The 20,183-nt window shown below is 49.8% G+C and overlaps 1 protein-coding gene across 4 annotated transcripts in view; it reads right to left on the reverse strand.

Annotated features, from left to right (window-relative positions):
* Window positions 1-6,362: 6,362 nt before the first annotated feature.
* Window positions 6,363-20,183, reverse strand: part of Slc44a2 (solute carrier family 44 member 2 (CTL2 blood group)) — a 28,954-nt gene continuing 15,133 nt past the window's right edge. For 2 of the 4 annotated variants that reach the window (XM_090336783.1, XM_090336775.1), the window contains exons 3-21: window positions 18,989-19,062; window positions 18,822-18,906; window positions 17,621-17,705; window positions 17,408-17,518; window positions 17,119-17,179; window positions 16,913-17,036; window positions 16,723-16,806; window positions 16,515-16,627; window positions 13,676-13,807; window positions 13,107-13,206; window positions 12,923-13,015; window positions 12,090-12,174; window positions 11,513-11,775; window positions 11,337-11,431; window positions 10,615-10,718; window positions 10,418-10,491; window positions 10,248-10,318; window positions 10,018-10,106; window positions 7,752-8,143 (exon numbers count right to left, since the gene is read on the reverse strand). In XM_090336783.1, coding sequence (XP_090192909.1) covers window positions 8,051-8,143; window positions 10,018-10,106; window positions 10,248-10,318; window positions 10,418-10,491; window positions 10,615-10,718; window positions 11,337-11,431; window positions 11,513-11,775; window positions 12,090-12,174; window positions 12,923-13,015; window positions 13,107-13,206; window positions 13,676-13,807; window positions 16,515-16,627; window positions 16,723-16,806; window positions 16,913-17,036; window positions 17,119-17,179; window positions 17,408-17,518; window positions 17,621-17,705; window positions 18,822-18,906; window positions 18,989-19,062 — 1,936 coding nt within the window. In that variant the 3' untranslated portion in view covers window positions 7,752-8,050. Of the gene's footprint in view, window positions 7,180-7,208; window positions 7,639-7,751; window positions 8,144-10,017; window positions 10,107-10,247; window positions 10,319-10,417; window positions 10,492-10,614; window positions 10,719-11,336; window positions 11,432-11,512; window positions 11,776-12,089; window positions 12,175-12,922; window positions 13,016-13,106; window positions 13,207-13,675; window positions 13,808-16,514; window positions 16,628-16,722; window positions 16,807-16,912; window positions 17,037-17,118; window positions 17,180-17,407; window positions 17,519-17,620; window positions 17,706-18,821; window positions 18,907-18,988; window positions 19,063-20,183 lie in introns of those variants that run through there. The other 2 variants (XM_090336801.1, XM_090336791.1) reach the window with 2 other exon arrangements.

The raw sequence follows: 20,183 nt of genomic DNA on the forward strand, positions 1-20,183 counted from the left end.
CTTGTTGCCAGCGGGTTCCCTCCCTCCTTAGCATTCTTGTTTAGCTGCGAAGGCAAATGGTTGGTTTTTCCACATAAATAAAAGCTATAAGGGTTGGCATCTGGCTATGGTTATTTTTTACTCACTATGTCTCAGATCTAAGAGTTTGAAGTTTGGTAAAAATGAATGATGAGGTGTGCTCAGACAAAATTCAGCCAAGTGAAGGAAGGTGTTTGATGGCCCACCCAGGCCAGGATGACTGACTAGTGGCAACAACCAAAAGTGGCTTTGACATGCATAATCCTAAGGGAACAGCGCTCCCAAGCGGCAGAGCTAAAATGCTTTCTAGTTTCCAGATTTGGGATGATCACCTGTATGCTGCTGGAGAAAGAGCGATTGGGGCTGTTACCCCCTGAAGGCAGATCTGCCAAAAGGGCCCAAAACAGCCTTGGCTGATAGTAAAGGTTTTCCATCAATATAATCTGAGTAAGGTTGAAACGTGTTAGCAGAGCACTTAGCTAACATGGCGCTCTCCCTACATTCCAGATTTAGCATCAGTAAATTAATAAAATCTGTGAAGCTTTCTCCATTGAGGAGCCAGGATTAAGTGAATTCTAGAAATTGCTCAGTTCCTTGGAGAGGGGCTGGGAGCATGGCCTGGGAGTAGAGTGCTTGCCTGGATTGCATGCAGCCCTGAGTTGGATTCCTCAGTACCACATACAGGGAAGAAGCCAGAAGTGGCATTGTAGCTCAGGTGGTAGAGTGCTAGCCTTGAGCAAAAGAAGCTCAGGGATAGTGACCAGGTCCTGAGTTCAAGCCCCGAGCCCGACTAAAAAGCGAAAAACAAAACAATGTAGAAGTCTTTTGCATGGTGTTGAAGAAAACTAGTTGGCGTGTGATGATTTTTTTTCTTTTTTTTTTGGGTCAGATGTGAAGCTTGAACTTAAGAGTCTGGGTGTTGTCCCTGGGCTTTTGTGCACGAGGCTAGCACTCTATCACTTCGAGGCACAGCTCCACTTACTGATTTTTAGTGTTTAATTGGAGGTAAGACTCTCACAGAGACTTCTATCTAGCTGGCTTCCAACTATGATCCTCAGATCTCAGCTTCCTGAGTAGCTAGGATTATAGGTGTGAGCCACTGCTGCCTGGCCAGGCTTTTGATTTTGTGTATTTGGGGGGTGGGAGGGCTTGGGGCTTGAACTCTGGCCTAGGTGTTGACCCTGAGCTTTTCAGCTTGCTATCACCCTACCCCTGGCCCTGGCAATGTCACTGAGCTCTTTAGCTCAAGTCTACCGCCCTACCCTTGAGTAAGCCCAACTTCCTGTTTTCTAGAGGTTAATTGGAGATGAGTCTCAGGTCCTTTTGTGCCCAGGCTGGCTTTGATCCTTGATCCTTAGATTTCAGCCTTCTGATTAGCTAGGATTACAGAGGAGAGCCACCACACCTGGCTTTGATTTTTTTTTTAATAAAATGATAACCAACATTCATTTATTTGCATTTATTTTATGCTAAATTTATTCTCGTGCCCTGAGTTTTTGTTTCTTCAGTTTCTTCTTGGATATCTTTTTCTTCTGTGCCACTTCCTCTTCTGGTTTAGGAACCATTTGCTCCTTTCCAGTAAGGACCAGGGCTTTCCATTGTAGCACCGGAAGCTCATGTATGGTTTAATCCTACCATGGGCTTTGTAAGCTTGGCGGCGCATCTTGTTTTGTTTTTTGCCAGTCCTGGGGCTTGAACTTAGGATCTGAGCTCTGTCCTTGGGCTTTCTTTGTTTTTTTTTTGTTTTTGTTTTTGTTTTTGTTTTTTTGCCAGTCCTGGGCTTGAGCTCAGGGCCTGGCACTGTCCCTGAACTTCTTTTTTTTTTTTTTTTTTTTTTTTGCTAGTCCTGGGCTTGAGCTCAGGGCCTGAGCACTATCCTTGGACTTTCTCAAGGCTAGAGCTCTACCACTTGAGCCTCAGCACCACTTGCGGCTTTTTTCTATGTATGTGGTACCTAGGAATCAAACCCGGGTCTTCATGCATGCTAGGCAAGCACTTTAACCACTAGGCCAAACTCCCAGCCCTGTCCTTGGGCCTTCTTAAGGCTCGAGCTCTACCACTTGATCCACAGCATCACTTCCAGCTTTTTCTATGTGTATGGTACCAAGGAATCAAACCCAGGACTTCGTACATGCTAGGCAAGCACTCTACCACTAGGCCAAAGTCCCGGCCCCTCGGCAGCGCATCTTCGGTGCTTTGTTCACCTGGACATGTTCAATAACCAGGGAGTCTCTATTTCCTTTTTTTTTTTTTTTTTTTTTTTTTTTTGCCAGTCCTGGGCTTGAGCCCAGGGCCTGAGCACTGTCCTTGGACTTTCTCAAGGCTAGAGCTCTACCACTTGAGCCTCAGCACCACTTCCGGCTTTTTTCAATGTATGTGGTACCGAGGAATCGAACCTGGGTCTTCATGCATGCTAGGCAAGCACTTTAACCACTAGGCCAAACTCCCGGCCCTCTGTTTCCTTCAGGTCAGCATTACTCTGCGTTCTTAAGCATGTGCAGCAGAAATTCAGTACTCCTTTTGGGCCACTGGCCCTGTGCCCAACCCCATTGTTTGGCCTGGGCACACCTACCAACTCCACCATTATAACGCCAAAATGGCACACATTGCTTCTTTAAAGTTTTAGATGTCTTTCAGATACTTCGTTGCTTTTCGGCTATGCATACCCCTGATGGTCTGGGCTGTTTCTCTGGGGTTCTTAACGTGAACATGAAGATTTGAGCCTCCTGACTTGCATGATTTTGTGGGGTTTTCTGGGTCTAGAGAGTAGCAAACCATTTTCACAAGTCACCTTAGGACGCTTACAGGAAGAGCAAAATTTTTTTTTTAACTTATTTCTCTGGTTTCACACTGCCTGGTCTTGTTTGTGAGAAGCTCTGCTAGAGGGCTGGGAGTGTGGCCTAATGGTAGAGTGCTTGCCTAGAATGCATGAAGCCCTGGGTTTGATTCCCCAGAACCACATACACAGAAAAAGCCAGAATTGCCGCTGTGGCTCAAGTGGCAGAGTGCTGGCCTTGAGCAAAAAGTGTCCAAGGACAGTGGCCAGGCCCTGAATTTAAGCCCCAGGATTGGCAAAAAAGAAGGAGGAGGAGGAGCAGCAGCAGCTCTTTTAGAGGCTAGTTACTGCTGGCAAAGAGAATCCCAGTCCAAGACCCCATCTCAGTAAATATGCCAGTCGTAATGAATGTGACCCTGTGTCTGCGGCTGACTATCTGAAAACTAACAAAAGCTGAAAGGTTGAGGGTGTGGGTGAAATGGCAGAGCACCTGCCAGTAAATGTGAAACCCTGAATTCAATCCCTAAGAACAAACAAAAAATAAATGCAAAGGGCCGGGAGTTTGGCCAAGTGGTAGAGACCCGGGTTCGATTCCTCGGTACCACAGACACAGGAAAAAGCCAGAAGTGATACTATAGCTCAAGTGGTAGAGCTTGAGCCTTGAGAAAGCCCAAGGCCAGTGCTCAGGTCCTGAGTTCATGCACCAGGACTGGAAATAAAACAAAAAAAGTAAATGCAAGTCCACTCTGTGGGCACATTTTTGTCCCCAGGACACAGGCTTTGTGGGGAATTACAGACCCACTGCCAGCTTTTAGGCCACCTGAAATTGGCTATAACTTTCCACATGCACACTCTCTCTTGTCTCTGTTCTCTGGCTAGACAAATGCTGAACTATGTGCCACACCCCTCCCTTTCCACTTATCCTTAGTTCTGACAAACAAGACTTGCTCCAGTATCTGCCCATGCATGCACACACACACACACACACACACACACACACACACACACACAGGGGCAGGAAAGTAGATACTGGTGACTCACTTCTATAATCCTAGCTACTCAGGAGGTTGATATTTGAGGATTGAGGTTCAAAGGCAGTCTAGGCAGGAAAGTTCCTGAAATGATTGTTGTTGGTGGTGGTTGTGGGGCTTGAACTCAGAGCCTAGGTGCTGTCCCTGCGCCTCTTTATATTCAAGGCTAACACTCTACCACTTGAGCCACAGTGTCACTTCCAGCTTTTTGCATGGCTAACTGGAGATAAAAGTCTCAAGGGAACTTTTCTGTCTGGGCTGGCTTCAAACTGCAATCTTCAGATCTCAGCCTCTGAAGTAACCAAGATTACAGGTGTGAGCCATGGGTGCTGGACCTATAGAAGACTATATATATGGGTGCCAGGCCTATATCTATGGAAGGCACAGGAGCCACAGAGCTGCTTGGTAGGACTGCTGGTTGTCTGGGTGAGTGATGGCCGAGCAGGGCTGAGGATGTAGAAGTGGGAGGGGTCAGAAGCTACTTTGCAGGTTGGTGGAAAAGATGGAAAAGATGAGATTTTCAAATCCAGTTAAACTTGTGTTGAAGGCAAACTAGAAAACAGGTTTCAATGCTTTCTGCACCCTAAAACGAAGTGAGTTTTGGCCAAGTCGCCAGACCGGTCTGCTTTTTCCATCCTTGGCAAAATAAAAAGAGTGTCAGAAGAGGGGGTTTGGAAGGAAGGACGAGGCAGTTGGTACCTGACCATTTCTGTGAGAGAAGATCAACTAAAAGCACACACAGGAAATGCCTGGGAATGTGGCCTAGTGGTAGAGTGCTTGCCTAGCATGCATGAAGTCTTGGGTTTGGTTCCTCAGTACCAAACAAACTGAGTCTAAGCCCCAGAATGAACACCAAAAATATTGTGGCTGAGCCAGGCATGGTGGCTCACACCTGTAATCTTAGCTACTCAGGAGGCTGAGATCTGAGGATCAAGGTTCAGAGCCAGCCCGGACACAAAAGGACCTGAGACTCTTATCTCCAATTAACCTCTAGAAAATGGGAAGTGGGGCTTGGCTCAAGGGTAGGGTGGTAACCTTGGGCGGAAGAGCTCAGGGACAGTGTCCAGGCCGAGTACAAACCCCATGACTCACCAAAAAAAAAAAAAAAAAAAAAAAAATATATATATATATATATATATATATATATAGTGGCTAGATGCTCTGAGTAGAACTGTTTGTGTCTCAAGCTTTTTGGTGATTACTTGGAGAAATACATCTCACCAACTTTTCTGCCTGTGCTGGCTTTGAACCTTGATCCTCAGATCTCAGCCTTCTGAGCTACTAGGCATTCAGGCCTGAGTCCCTGGGACCCAGCTTTCTTAATTTATCCTTACAAATTCTTACTTACAAACAGATTACAGGGCCGAAAGTTTGGCCTACTGGCAGAATGCTTGCCTAGTATGCATAAAGACCTGGGTTCAAGTCCTTTGTACCACATGCATAGAAAAAGTCACAAGTGCTAGAGCTCTAGCCTTGAGGAATGACCAAGGACAGTGCTCAGGCCCTGAGTTCAAGCTCTAGGACTGGCAAAAGAAAAGAAAAGAGAGATTACAGGGGAAAGGCAGAGAGCTAACTTAGTACCTACCATCTTGAGACAAATGGCTAGCAGGCAATGCCAATTTCGGGCAGCAGGGGGCAGCAGCACACAGGCAGCCAGCCTGCCTATGGGGCCTCAGGTAAGAGGATCCTGGAGGACCATCCAGGACACATGACTGGGGATGTGGGCGGGACAGGTCTGCTTTGGGACTCCAGGGATCCCGGCCTAATAAAGAACACTTGTTTCCAAGGCGCCTCCAGGAGAAATCCGAACTGCCTGCATGGCAGGTGACTGGAGGCTGGCAGACAGTGGCTTCCTGCCCCCTCCCCCTCTCCCTTTGCAAAAACCATCCCAGATCATGGAAGCGGGCAACCCAGGCATCACACACTAGGCCTGCAGCTGTACAAGAGGCACTTTATTAAGGGTTTGTATGCAGTTAGACACAGGGATGGTGAGAGAAGGGCCTGGCAGGCTGAGGGAGTCTCCCCATGGGACCCTAGCATATGGCAAAGGACATATGACTAGTTTGGCAAAAGGATCCCCTGGGTTTTGAGATGAACAGGCAGAGGGTTCTCCCTTGGGCAGGCGTGTGTGTGTGTGTGTGTGTGTGTGTGTGTGTGTGTGTGTCTGTCTGTCTGTCTCTCTCTCTCTCTCGGGGCTTGAACTCAGACCCTGGGCACTGTCCCTTAGCTTCTCTGTTCCAACCTGGTCCTCTACCACTTGAGCCTCAGCTCCAGCTTTTTAATCCTGAATACTCAGCCTCCTGAGTATTTTGGATTACAGGAGTGAGCCACGAGCACCCAGCCAGACCATTTTTTTCTTAACCAAGAGTGCAGTGTGGAAAATAGGCAAAGGAAGAGGGGAAGTTGAGCCTCTCACAAGCCAAGCCAACCGGCCCAGAATTTCCATTACACATCCATTGCTAGGCCAGGCTATCAAGCCTGCTCCCCCACTCCTCTCCTTCCCTCCAGTTCCCCCCATGACACCTGTTGAGTCAGATCCTCTCTACTATCCCCACACACATTCCAGCCGGCTACCCCCTGGCTGGCCAGGAAACTATGAAGGCACTAAGGGGCATCTCATCTCCATTCAGCTGTGGAAGCTGCTGGAAGAAAAGCTAATCGACCCTTTAATGCAGGTCCAGGTTAAAAAATACTCCAGAAATGCATCAGATGGGCCGTGGGCCAGTTGGAGTTGTTCAGCCAGTGGAGATGGGGCTTGGTCAGGACCACATGGGGCGGGGCTTGGGCTGCAGTGGGAGGGGCTTGGGCCACTGTGGGAGGAGCTTTGTCCCAGCAGCTCCTCCTCCTCAGTCTTTCCCATCCATGGCATAGAAGACAGGAAGCAGTGCAGGAGCCAGCAGAGATGGAGCCACCGTCCCATTGCAGGCACTCCACCAGATTCATCTCCATCCGGACCAGAAGGGGCTTGGGGCGGGGTGACACATGGTGTCCCTTTTGGCTACTGTAAAAAGTCCCAAGTGCTTGTGGGCGTGGGGAAGAACAGCCCCAAATCCAGCAGGTGCCCAGAAACTGGACCAGACAGAGGGCACCGCGAGGCAGTGACAGGGCATCAGGTGAAGTCTGATGGGCTGGGGGGCATTGGACGGAGGCGGGGATTCTGACCTAGCTGCCCTCTGAGCACCCTTGGGGAGCGTGGGGAGCGGGGGAATCAGCCTCCCCAGAAGAGAGGTGAGACAGGCCCTGGCCTTTAGGACTCAGCCAACTTCTTGTTGGTCTTGTTCAAGAGTTTCTTGAGAGTGGAAGACATGAAGTAAGGCCTCTCTGCTGAACCATCATTCCTCTCCAGGTCCTCCACTAGAAAGAAAGGCCACAGAGCGGATGGCATGAGAGCCAGGCCCCATGGAGACAGGGGGGACCCTCCGGTGACAGGACATGGAGAATGAGGGCCATTAGATAAGCATCAGTGGGTTAGAATGCAAGACACACGAGGCACAGAGAGAGAGGCCACAAAATCCCCCCAAGCCACAAAGTCTCCCCCCCTCTGCCCTTTGCATGCATTACCCTGGGGGGGTATCTCCAAAGAGAGGCCACGGGACCCCCCATTCACAAATAGGTGGACATCAGTCTTTTTCTCTCTCTCTCTCTCTCTCTCTCTCTCTCTCTCTCTCTCTCTCTCTCTCTCTGTCTCTCTCTATTCCTCCACCTCCTCCCGCTTGCCCTCCTCCGCACTCCCCTTCAATAAGATGTCTCTGAGCTCGGGCGACATGAAGTAGGGTCGCTCCTGAGAGCCGTCATTCCTCTCAAGGTCCTCACCTGGGCCCCCAGGAACCAACCGGCAGGGGAGAAAATGGGGTAGCCAGGAAAGGAAGAGGGACAAGAGAGACAGGGAGGGAAGAATGGGGAAGCCAGCAGACATGAAGAAAGACCGGAAGAGGCAAGAAACAAGACAGAGGAAAGAAAGAAGGATTTAAAAAAAAAAAAAGGCAGAGGGAGAAATCAGAGTTAGTAACAGCCACAGGTGCCCCAACCCCAACAAAGTCAGAAAACTTCCCAAATCCAAGGGTCCCCAATAGTCCAGCTGCAGCTAGGCCAGGTGGACCCCGCCCCTCAGAGGGAGGAACCAACCCGGAGTGCAGTACGGAAGACATGCCGGGACCCCAGGACACAGGACAGCCAAGGCCTGGGGACATGGCTCCTTGAAGGTGTCAGGGCTGGGGTGAGGGGGTCACTCACAGAAACAGAGGAACAGCGTGTCCACACACATGCCATAGACGCTGAAGAACCCATGGGCAATCAAGTAGGAGCCAATGATCACCGTCTAAGCCAAGGAAAAGGGCTGGTTTCCTCCCCACTTCTTGCCCACAGAAACCCTCAGCCACCCTGTCCTTCCTAAGCTAGGATCTTAGCACTCTACTGCTGTCTAGCCCTCTGGAGTAATACCCTAACTTCCCATCTCCAGGAGGAACCCCCATCATCCACTTAACGTAGCTTGTTTAGTTCAACCTCAGGACCTTTGCACATACTGGTATCCTGACCTAAGTCTAGTTCCCATCTCAACATCCCCCTTTTATTGTGCTTACACTGGTATTAGGCCTTAAACTCATGACCTAGGTCCTTTTCCTTAGTTTCTTCATTCAGGGCTAGCACTTTACTACTACTTGGGCCACAGCTCCACTTTTTCTTTTTTTTTTTTTTTTGCCAGTCCTGGGCTTGAGCTCAGGGCCTGAGCACTGTCCTTGGACTTTCTCAAGGCTAGAGCTCTACCACTTGAGCCTCAGCACCACTTCCGGCTTTTTTCTATGTATGTGGTACCAAGGAATCGAACCCGGGTCTTTGTGCATGCTAAGCAAGCACTTTAACCACTAGGCCAAACTCCCAGCCCCCACTTTTTCTTTTCTATTTTTTTTTGGGGGGGGGAAGGCATTGCCAGTGTATTGGAGCTAAGCGTCTCATGCTCTCACAGACTTTGCTACCTGGACTGCCTTTGAACCCCAGTCCTCAGAGCTCAGTCTTCTGAGTAGTTAGGATTACAACCATGAGCCACCAGCACCCAGCTGCATTGTGGATTTGAACTCGAGTACTGGGTGTTTACTTCCTCAGGCTACCCACTTGTTGTGGTTGTTATTATTATTTTTATTTTGTTTTTGAGATAAGGTCCGGCTAGCATTGCCAAAACTGACCTTCAATTTGAGATCCTCCTGCTTCAAACCACCCAAGTAGCTGGAGAGCCACCACACCCAGCTGCCATCACATGAACTACTCCATCTCCTACCATTCCCTGATTCACAGTTATTGACTGAAGCTGAGTGGACCTTAGAGAGATTAAATGACTTGACCAGTTACTCATGTTGGGACTGGTAGCAAATACAGGAAGTGAGATAAAAATCTAGGTCACTGGAACCTGGGATCCACACCATTCATTCCTGAATGACACATAGCTTCTCCATGGCCCTGTCACCTCCCTTTGGCTCAACCCCACCTCTCTCTGTGTGTGTGTGTGTGTGTGTGTGTGTGTGTGTGTGTGTGTGTGTGTGTGTGCAGGTCCTAGGGCCTAGCTACTCTCCTTGAGCTTTTTTACTCAAGGCTAGCACTCTCCCACCTTGAGCCCCAACACCAAATTCCAGGTTTCGAGAGGTTCATTGGAGAGAAAAGTCTCAAGGGGACATTTCTTCCTGAGCTGGCTTCAAAGCCCAATCCTGAGATCACAGCCTCTTGAGTAACTAGGATTACAAAGCTAAGGCACCAGTGTATGGCTTTCTTCTCTCCCTCTCTCTCTCTCTCTCTCTCTCTCTCTCTCTCTCTCTCTCTCTCTCTCTCTCTCTCTCTCTCTCTCTCTCCCTCTCTCTTTTTTTCTTGAGACGGTGTCTCCCATTGCCTAGTCCTGGCTGGCCTCAAACTCTCAATCCTCCCCTCTATGCCTTCCCAGTGCTGTGATTACAGGCATGCACGAACCATACCCAAAACCAGTATCATTTTTAATTAGTGGCCATTTCCTCTAAACTGTAAAGCCCCTAAAGGAAGAGATAACTCCAACCAAAGACCTGAAAGATAACAGGCACACCGTAATTTGTACCCTTAATAACTAAGCAACTCAACTCCTCAGATCTGCATTCCCCAGATGCCTACAGGAAGGCAGGTGAATCACAACAGCTCCTTCTCCCCAGACTCTGATGTGTCCCCAGAGATTCATACCAAGATAGGAACCCAGTAATAATTGAGGGGCGGTGCCGTATCCTGCACAATCCTGATTCGGTGGGTGAAGAAGAAGAAAGCGAGGATCCCTGGAGAAGAGGAGGAAACCAAAGTGGTTAAGTGCTCTTCATGTCACATCCTGCCACGTAAGCGTGAAATTCTGATGGAACCACACTTTGCAAGCTCAATCAGATCCCAGACTTCGCAATAAGCTAGATGGTGCCACTTACCCACGCTGCCCACAATCAGAAGTTTGCCCAACAGGAACAGGAAGTCAGTAACTTTGTCCAGGACAGCCACTCTGCAGGGGATAGGGAGAAACAGATGTCACTGTGGATTCAAGGACTGAAGGAGGAAGGAAAGCAAGGAGGAGACACCCACCCACACCCCACCCCTCGACCTGATGATGTTTCTCATGAGCAAGAAGAAGGCGTTCCTGGCTGATGTGCAGAAGTTAGTGCCATAGATGGCAATCTGAAGGGGAAGACGAAGGAACAGGCCCACTTGATGGGTGATGGGGGGAAAAAGAGGGAGGAGGTCTTCAGGCCCAACAGGGGCTAGCTGGTGGGAAAGTTCAAGGTCCCAGGTCCCCCTCACCATGATATAGGCATTCCTATTGAGGAACTTGATGAACTTCTCCAAGCACCAGAAGCAACACTTGAGACAGGTCATGAGAAATTTGGCAAACTTGTTGTCTGCGGCTGAAAGGGATGCAGAGGTTAAAGAGACTTCTCTGGACCAAGTAACCACCCCCCCCCACACACACACATACGCTCACCCCCTAACTCCCCTTAGGTGAAGGGAGACAGGAAAAAGAAACTTGATCTGGTGGCCTTAGCCCCACCCACAGTGAGCTGATTGAAAAGTTTCAGCCATGCCCCTAAGATTCAGCCCAGTCAAGATGAACCAGGCTGAATCAACAGCCAATCCTTGCCAACAGCTTGGCAGCACCCCTAAACTAAGCCCAATCCCAGACGTTCCTTGGAAGGGTGGAAGAAAGAAAAACAAAAAAAACTAGCCTTAATTCTGCCCATCTAAAAGGAACCAATGGTTGGCCAGGATTCTTGGACCCCCCCCTCCCAGCAGCAGGAATCCATCCAGGGGTCTCTCAAGAGAACCTGCCAGGTCAGGAACCAATCACAGAAGCCCTTTAGCCCCACATTTCAACCACACCCCCCCCCACACAAGCAGAAGCCAATCACAGTGCGCCTTACTTTGGCTCCGCCCACCCTCCCAGCAGGAACCAATAGTAATCTTCCATTTAGCCACGCCTCCCCCAGTGACAGCCAATGGCAGGCGGCCGCCCTCACGGCGCGCACCTTTTAAGCGCTGATCCAAGTACTCGAGCAGCACTCGGACGATCTGCACGATGGCGAGAATGAGGGCGCCAAACGCCAGCGATCCCGTGTGGTACCTGCCGGGAAACCGAGGCCGGGGGTCAAGGGCGGAGCCAGAAAACTCCTCCAACCCCATCCTGTCCTCCACCCGGTGCTACCTGAGTGCTCGGCCGAAGGCAGAGAAGAGCGGGAAGGCGGGCATGTCTTCTGGCTTCTGCAGGGCCCAGTAGTAGGAGGCAAAGGCCCCCGCCAGGGTGACCTGACCCAGCGCCAGCACAAAGTTGGCCAGCCAGAAGAACATGAAGGCATTGAAGATCTGCAGCCCCAGCAGGGCACGGTGATAGCCGGACTCACCGCCATAGAAGGCGAACTGGCAGCGGCCATTGGGACAGACACGGGACTCATTCAAGGAGGGGAAGTTCTGGGGAGGAACACAGTGCCAAGTGAGAATACAGGGAGACCAGGAATTCACTTTTTTGGGGGGTGGGTGGGTGGGTAGGTGGGAGAGGAATCACATGGAAGGCGCAGAATTGGAGGCTCAGGAACACGACTAAAGCAGGAGGGGCTATCAAATAGGTCAAGGAAATGGTGTAGTCTCAGGCTGGGTATGGAAGTGCACTGTTATAATACCAGCCTGTGAATTGCTGCATAACCTCCAGGTGGGAACGAGGGGTTTCAAATTAACCAGGGGGCTGACAGGGCAACAGCAGCGGTCTCCTCTCTAGGGACACCCACCTGAGGGTCACAGGTTTTCCCAACAAGTGGACAGGAGGTGTCATCGAAAATCTTATAGACAGCTTCGTTAGAAGTGGACAGAAAGCTGGGCCATTAAGGAACTTGACACCTTGAGGCTGAAGATTCCAGGGCATTACAGAAGCCATATTCCCACTAGGTGCCAACCTTGTCCCGACCACCTCCCTGTCCCCCCCAAAAGCTACACATAACTTATAGTCAAGTTCCCCCCTCCCCATCCCTATCATGAGGCTTGAACTCAGAGCCTGGGCTCGGTCCTTGAGCTCTGTTGCTCCAGGTTAGTGCTCTACCACTGGTAGCCACAGCTCTACTTCCAGTTTCTGAGTGATTCATTGGAGATAAGAGTCTCAAGGACTTTGCTGGCCAGGCTTCGATTAAATGTGTGAGCCACCAGGGCCCAGCTTGCCTTTCTTTTGTGTGTGTGGCAGTCCCGGGTTTTGAACTCAGGGCCTGGGCACTGTCCTTGAGCTTTCTCAAGGCTAGTGCTCTACCACTTGAACCACAGCACCACTTCTGCTTTTTTTTTAATGTATATGGTACTGAGGAATCGAATCCAGGACTTCATGCATGATAGGTGAGGACTCTCCCACTAGGCCAACTCCTGGCCCTTTTTTTCTCTCTTTAAGGAAGAATGGTACTATGGCTTGAATTCCAGGCCTTAATCCTTTGCTAGTCTGACTGTCTTACCATTGAGCCATGCCCCTTGGTGCTGAGCCACACCCCTGAGTGCCCAACCACGCCCCGATCGCTTAGACCACGCCCACAGCATGAAGCCCGCCCCTAACCCACTCCCCTTGGCTTATCAGGAAGGATACACAGCAGTGCTGGCCCAGTAGGCGATACAAAGACACAGCAGGAAGAAGGTGACCAGTGGATACAGCATGGAGCACATGACGTACCCAACGGCCCTGGGGAAGACAAGAGAGGCAGGCATCAGATCGGAACTGTCCCCAGGTGCCAACCCCAGCTGGGGTCCCCCAAACCCTCAGGGCCCTGCACCTGCTGGCTTCTTTGATGAGCGCAATGGCGATGAGAATTCTCTTTCGGAGAAAGATGAGTAGCAAGATGATAATAACTTCCAGGATACTCAGAATAATCACTGCAAGGGGGGTGGAGGGGAAGATGAGCTACCGGGCACCCCATCCGGCACTGTCCTCTCTCACCCCCTCCCCTACCCCAAGACTTTTTTCTTTCTTTCTTTTTTTCTTTCTTTTTGGTCATGGGGCTTGAACTCTGGGCCTGGGCACTGTCCCTGAGCTGATCAGCTCCAGGTTACGGCCCTACCCCTTGAGCCACAGCGCTACTTCCAGTTACCTTTTTTTTTTTGCCAGTCCTGGGCTTGAGCTCAGGGCCTGAGCACTGTCCTTGGACTTTCTCAAGGCAAGAGCTCTACCACTTGAGCCTCAGCACCACTTCCAGATTTTTTCTATGCATGTAGTACCGGGGAATCAAACCCGGGTCTTCATGCATGCTAGGCAAGCACTCTACCACTAGGCCAAACTCCCGGCCCCTACTTCCAGTTTTCTAGTGGTTCATTGTATAACAGAGGGACCAGCGCTGCAACTCACTGAAAGCCATCCATGTCTGCCGTAAATGCAGGTACACTCGGAGATCTGTCTGGAAGCCAAGATCCACCAGAGATATGTCTGAACCGGCCTCACCACGCAGTCGGGAATATTCCATGTAGCAGTGAAAGATTCCTGCACAAAATCCAAACCTCAGTCCATCATCTACTCCCCCCCCCGCACCCTACTACCTTGCAAAACTGATAGAACTGCCCCAAGAGAACAGAACAGAAATAACAGCCTACAGCACCCACCCCATGCTAGGAGGAGGATGGAGACGGGTGGCTCACACGTGTAATCTTAGCTACTCAGGAGGCTGAGATCTGGGGATTCCAGTTCAGAGCCAGTCCAGGCCCAAAAGTCTGTGAGACTGATCGCCAATAAACTAATTTAAAAAAAAAAAATTGGAACTGTGGCTCAAGTGATACAACTCCAGTCTTTTTTAAATTTTTTTGCCAGTCCTGGGATTGAGCTCAGGGCCTGAGCACTGTCCTTGAACTTTCTCAAGGCTAGAAACTCTACCATTTGAGCCTCAGCACCACTTCTGGCTTTTTCTATATATGTGGGGGTACCAAGAAATCGAACCTGGGTCTTCGTGCATGCTAGACAAGCACTTTAACCACTAGGCCAAACTCCCGGCCCCTAGAACTCCAGTCTTAAACAAAAGAAGCTCAGGGACAATACTAGGAACAGAATTCAAGCCCCAGGACTAGCCAAAAGAACAAAAGAGGAGGAAGAAGAATAAAACAAGAAAGAGGAAATCCAGTATTAACATGAATGTCTATGCCAGTCCTGGGACTTGAACTCAAGGCCTGGGTACTGTCCCTGAGCTGCTTTTTTTTTTTTTTTTTTTTTTTTTTTGCCAGTCCTGGGCTTGAGCTCAGGGCCTGAGCACTGTCCTTGAACTTTCTCAAGGCTAGAAACTCTACCACTTGAGCCTCAGCACCACTTCCGGCTTTTTTCTATGTATGTGGTACCAAGGAATCGAACCCGGGTCTTCATGCATGCTAGGCAAGCACTTTAACCACTAGGCCAAACTCCCGGCCCCTTGAGCTGCTTTTGCTCCAGGTTAGTACTCTACCACTTGAGCCTCAGCACCACTTCAGCTTTCTTGTGTGTATTTGGTACTGCGGAGTGGAACCCAGGGCTTCGTGCATGCTAGGCAAGCGCTCTACCACTAAGCCACATTCCCAGCCCAATTTATTTCCGAGATATGGTCTCTTTATGTAATCTTTAGGACTAGGAGTCATTCTCTCTCTACCTACTGTGTGCAGAGATCACTTGAAGGCAGGGATTATAGGCAGAAGCTGCAGGAAACATTTGGAGATCTGGTCTGCAGCGTGAGTAGCCCAGGTGTTTATCCTTTCAGAGTATAAATGAGCAATCACGGTGTGACACACCCTGAGAGCAACACCTCTGGCTCTCCAGGCTCTTCCCCGATCTTATCCATCACCTTATCACCCTCTCTTAGCCTTCCTCAGAATAAACAGGAATGAAGCCCGTAACTCAGAGGAGTAGATGAGACCCACCAAGCCTTTAATCACTTGCCCAAGGGCACACAGTCAGAAAGTAGTTGAGCCAGGATTTGAACACCTGGCCAGCTGGGGCCAGAGTATTTATGCCTGTCCACAGTTCTAAATAGCATTTTTTGTTTGTTTTTTGTTGTTGTTGCTGATGTCTCTTTTGCGTGTGTCTTTTTTGTTTTGGCAGTCCTGGGGCTTGCATTCTGAGCTTCTTTCGTTCAAGGCTAGCAGTCTACCACTTGAGTCACAGCAACACTTCCAGCTTTTCTGTGTATGTGGTACTGAGGAGTGGAATCCAGGGCTTCATGCATTCTAGGTAAGCCACATTCCTAGCCCATGAGCCAGTACTTCTAAGGTCAGTTAACTTATTAAGTCTCCATCTTGTGTCCTCACCTGTTTATAAAAATCAGTTCAGGGGCCGGGAGTTTGGCCTAGTGGTTAAAGTGCTTGCCTAGCATGCATGAAGACCCGGGTTCGATTCCTCGGTACCACATACATAGAAAAAAGCCGGAAGTGGTGCTGAGGCTCAAGTGGTAGAGCTCTAGCCTTGAGAAAGTCCAAGGACAGTGCTCAGGCCCTGAGCTCAAGCCCAGGACTGGCAAAAAAAATAAATTAAATAAATAAATAAATAAATAAAACATTAAAAAAAAAATCAGTTCAGTTCCTATTTTCCTGAGGCTGTATTGTTTTCCAGTATGAAGACAAATTCCTGCCCCAGTTGGGATAGGCTCACTGCTCTCCTTCTAAATTCTTGTAGACCACATCGCAACTCTTCCTTCTCGGAATCCACTCCTCCCCCACACAACCTCTGCATTCCCACAGTCCACGTAACGTGACTGCCACATGAGCTATATGACTGCCCCCTAAGATTTTGTTTCAATTCTGCTCACACCTCTCCACCTGCTGCCTCCATTCCCACTTAGAGCAGCCTGGCACGTCTGTCTCCCAGTAAAGCCTTAAGCCTGTAAACATCAATTGCCTCTCTTTTCCCTTTTTTTCTTTCTTTCTTCTCCTGGTCCTGGGGCTTGACCTCAAGGCCTAGGCTCTGTCCGTGAGTCCCTCTGTGCTCAAGGCTACCCCTAGAGCCAGAGTGCCACTTCTGGCTTTTTCTGAATATTTTATTGGAGATCAAGGTGTCAAAGACTTTCCTGCCAAGGCTCGCTTTGAACCGAGATCCTTAAATCTCAGCCTCCTGAGAAGCTAGGATTGTAGGAGTGAGACACCAGTGTCCCCTTATGGCTTAAAAATTGTGTCCGTCCATTGCTACAACAAAAGGCATGGCAATTTTGCCACCCATTGGAAGGGGAAGGGCCACATACCATAGCCCAGGACCAGAATCACCATGACGACCATCACCCAGACCATAATGCCAGCCAGAAAGCGCAACAGGATGATAAAGAGGAGACTCAACACCATGGCGATGACCAGGCCTCTGGGGGACAAAATAGGGGTGTGAGCAGGTCTGCCCACTCCCCCACTGCATGGCAGATGGGGCATCAGGGCGCAGCCAGAGCCCCTCGTACGCACATGACAATCCAGTACCAGGACACGGTGTAATCTTCAAATATCCGCATGGCCAGCTGCCGGGCCTCGAGAACGCCATTGGCCTTCCTGCAGGAAGATGGAGGAAGCTCAGACCTTGTTGCCTGTCTCTGAGCAGGCTGGCCACCCAGGACACGGCGACCCCAGTGGGGGGCTGACAGGCGCCTATCCTCACTTGGCACCCTCCACCAGCTCCGTGATGTTTTTCCGAGACCCGAGCCCATCCTCGTAGGTGGTCTCGTTGCCCACCATAAGCACGCCCTTGTGCGCGTGGATGGCCGGGAAGCAGCGCTGGGCCACTGGAAGGAACACAGGGAGAGAAAGGTGTCATGGCGTGTGTCCCCTGCTCTATCCCCTCCCTCACACCCATGTCACACTCACGGGGTTTGCTGGGGGTGAGGACAGCAGGGCAGTCACCATCTCGCAGCACTTCAGCCACCCCCTGGCAAAAGAAAGATGGAGAGGCTGGGAATGTGGCCTAGGGGTAGAGCACGCATGGAGCCCTGGGTTCGATTCCTCAGTACCACATACACAGAAAAAATTGGAAGTGGTGCTGTGGCTCGCTAGTCTTGAGCAATAAAGACTCAGAGACAGTATTCCAGGCCCTGAGTTCAAGTCCCAATGTCTTGTGTAAGCTTCAGCCTGGGCCCCCAGGTCAGGCATCCCTCACCTTATTGTTCTTGAATCCAGGAACGCAAAACTGCTTGTAGTAGTCAAAGTGTTTGGAGTTGCGTGCACTGAGAAATGTGAGGTAGCGGTCGGGACATTGTTCCACGCAAATCTGAAAGGGAAGGAGGATGAGGACAGACAGGACAAGACAAGGGGGGGCAGGCACAGGATCTGGAAGAGATTGGAAGGGGGAAAGGAACAGGGGACAGGATACCTGAGGAGTGGGACACTGGAATTCCAACAAGACCAGGGGGCTGGCACACTTCACAATGTTGAAATAAAACAGGAAAGGCTTATTCCTAGGGTTGAAGAATGGAAAGCGTCAAGAATTCTCAAACCACCCTATATAAAAAGCATCAGGGAAACAACAACAAGACTGGCTGGCAAATGTAGTCCAAGGGTAGAAACGTTGCCTAGAAACCTCAGGGCTCTGGCTAACTCCCCTTATCAACTATAATCAGTCAACCAAAACATACATACATTCTTTTAACACTGTACAAGCTTCTTTTCCTTGTGGATTCCTTAAACAATACAATGTAACAACAATGGTTTACACTGTGTTTATTTGGTATCAACTCATCTAGAGATAAGTTAAAGTCTATCCATCTAGATCCAGGTCTGAGGATCTCTGTTTAAAATCAACACCCAGCAGAAAACTCCACAAAATTCTTATCTTCACTGCACCACCAAAAAAAAATCATAGAGCTCTAGTGATCCATGCCTGTTATCCAAACTGCTCAGGAAGCTGAGATCTAAGGATCGCAGTTCAAAGCCAGCCCAAGCAGAAAAGTCCTTGAGATTCTCATGTTCAACAAACCAGCACAAAGTGGGAAAGAGGATATTTGGCTCAAGTTGTAATGTGCTAGCTTTGGGGCACAAAATCCAGACAAGAATTTAAAGCCCCAGCACCAGCACCCCAAAAAAACTTTATTGAAAAATGTGGGTGGTCCAAATATTGCATTACGTTACATAAGGGACTTGAACACCCCAGAAATTTAGTTTCTGCAAGGGGTCCTTGAATCAGTCTTTACCAGATATTAAGAGACAACCATAGGGCTGGGAGCAAGGCCTAGTGGTGGAATGCTTGCCTAGTATGCACGGAGCCCTGAGTATGCACGAAGCCCTGAGTTTGATTCCTTGGTACCACATACACAGAGAAAGCTGGAAGTGGCGCTGTGGCTCAAGTGGTAGAGCTCCAGCCTAGAGAAAGCCCAAGGACAGTGCTCAGGCCCTGAGCCCAAGCCCAGGACTGACAAATAAAAAAAAAAAGAGAAAGACAATCAGAATTCACTGGTAGAACGAGTAGATGACCTGCAACGGGGAAAGCCCAGAACCTTTTCTCTTGTGTTCACTATCCCTACTTTCTACCCATGGCGCCCCAACCCCACAGGCCCCGAGGTGGGGGAAAGACTCACGCATTTTTTGTGCCCTTCTGTCCACAGAACTCGCCCCGGCTATCCGTGGGGTAGATCACCTTCCGAGGGTCCCCATGAGTCCAGGCTGTGGAGAGACCCCAGGACCTTGAGACCGCGCCATTCCTCAGCGCAGCCCTACCCCAGAGACAGCGCCAAGTCCTACCAACCTATAATACCCACAGCCACATAGCCCACGATGGCCAGCAGGAGAATCACGCAGCAGATGACGTCCGTGCATCCCCTGGGGAAGGAGGGGGAGAGCGTCAGGCCACGCCCCATGGGGGTGGCATGGTGACAATTATTTGCATCCACTTTCCTGAGCTCAAAGGGTTACCTATTCCCTGTTCTGATAGCTTAAATGCTATGTGGAACCCTATGGCGGTGGCCCAAGTCTGTCATCCCAGCCAACCAGGAGGCTGAAATGTGAAGATGGAAGTTTGAACACATTCCAAGATAGGAAAGTCAGTAAGAATTTTTGTTTGTTTTTTCTGCCAGTCCTGGGACCTGAACTCAGGGCCTGAGCCCTGTCCTTGGGCTTTCTGAACGCTAGCACCTTTCCATGTGAGCTACAGTGCCACTTTCCGTTTTTTTTTTTTTTCTGTGTATGTGACAGCGAGAAACGGCACCCAGGGCTTCATGCATGCTAAGAAAGAACTCTATCACTCGGTCACATTCCCAGCCCTGTGAGACTCTTATCTCTAATAAACCACCAAGTAGCCGGAAGTGGAGCTGTGGGTCAAGTGTAAAGTGCCACCAGCCTTGAGCAAAAAAAGCTCAGAGACAGCATCAAGGCACTGAGTTCAAGCTTCAGTACAGGTACCAAAAAAAAAAAAAATGGGGCTGGGAGTTTGGCCTAGTGGTAGAGTGCTTGCCTGGTATCACATACTCAGGAAAAGCCAGAAGTGGTTCTGTGGCTCAAGTGGCAGAACACTAGCGCCTTGGCCCTAAGTTCAAGCCCCAGGACTTCCCCCTCCCCCCAAAAAAGGGAAGGAGGTCTGGAAATGTGACTTAGTGGTAGAGTGCTTGCCTAGCACGCATGAAGCCCTGGGTTCAATTCCTCAGGACCACATACACAGAAAGAGTCAGAAGTGGTTCTATGGCCAAAGAAGCTCAAGGACAGTGTCCAGGCTTTGACATCAAGCCTCTGGAGTGACAAAAAATACTAATAATAAAAAAAGAGATAACAGAATAGGAAAAGGATGGAGGAGAAAAAAACGAAGACAGGAGAGGGGAGGAGGACAACCACGACGGACGATGAAAAGAAGGTTAGGAGAAAGGGTGTAGAAAAGAGAAGTAAAGAAAACATTGGCAACACCAGGGCGTAGCCGGGTGGTAGAAGCCACAGTTATTAGTCTGCCAGGC

This window comes from Megascapheus bottae, chromosome 1 (genome assembly GCF_031878675.1).
Source record: "Megascapheus bottae isolate mThoBot1 chromosome 1, mThoBot2.hap1, whole genome shotgun sequence".
Classification (NCBI taxonomy): Eukaryota; Metazoa; Chordata; class Mammalia; order Rodentia; family Geomyidae; genus Megascapheus; species Megascapheus bottae.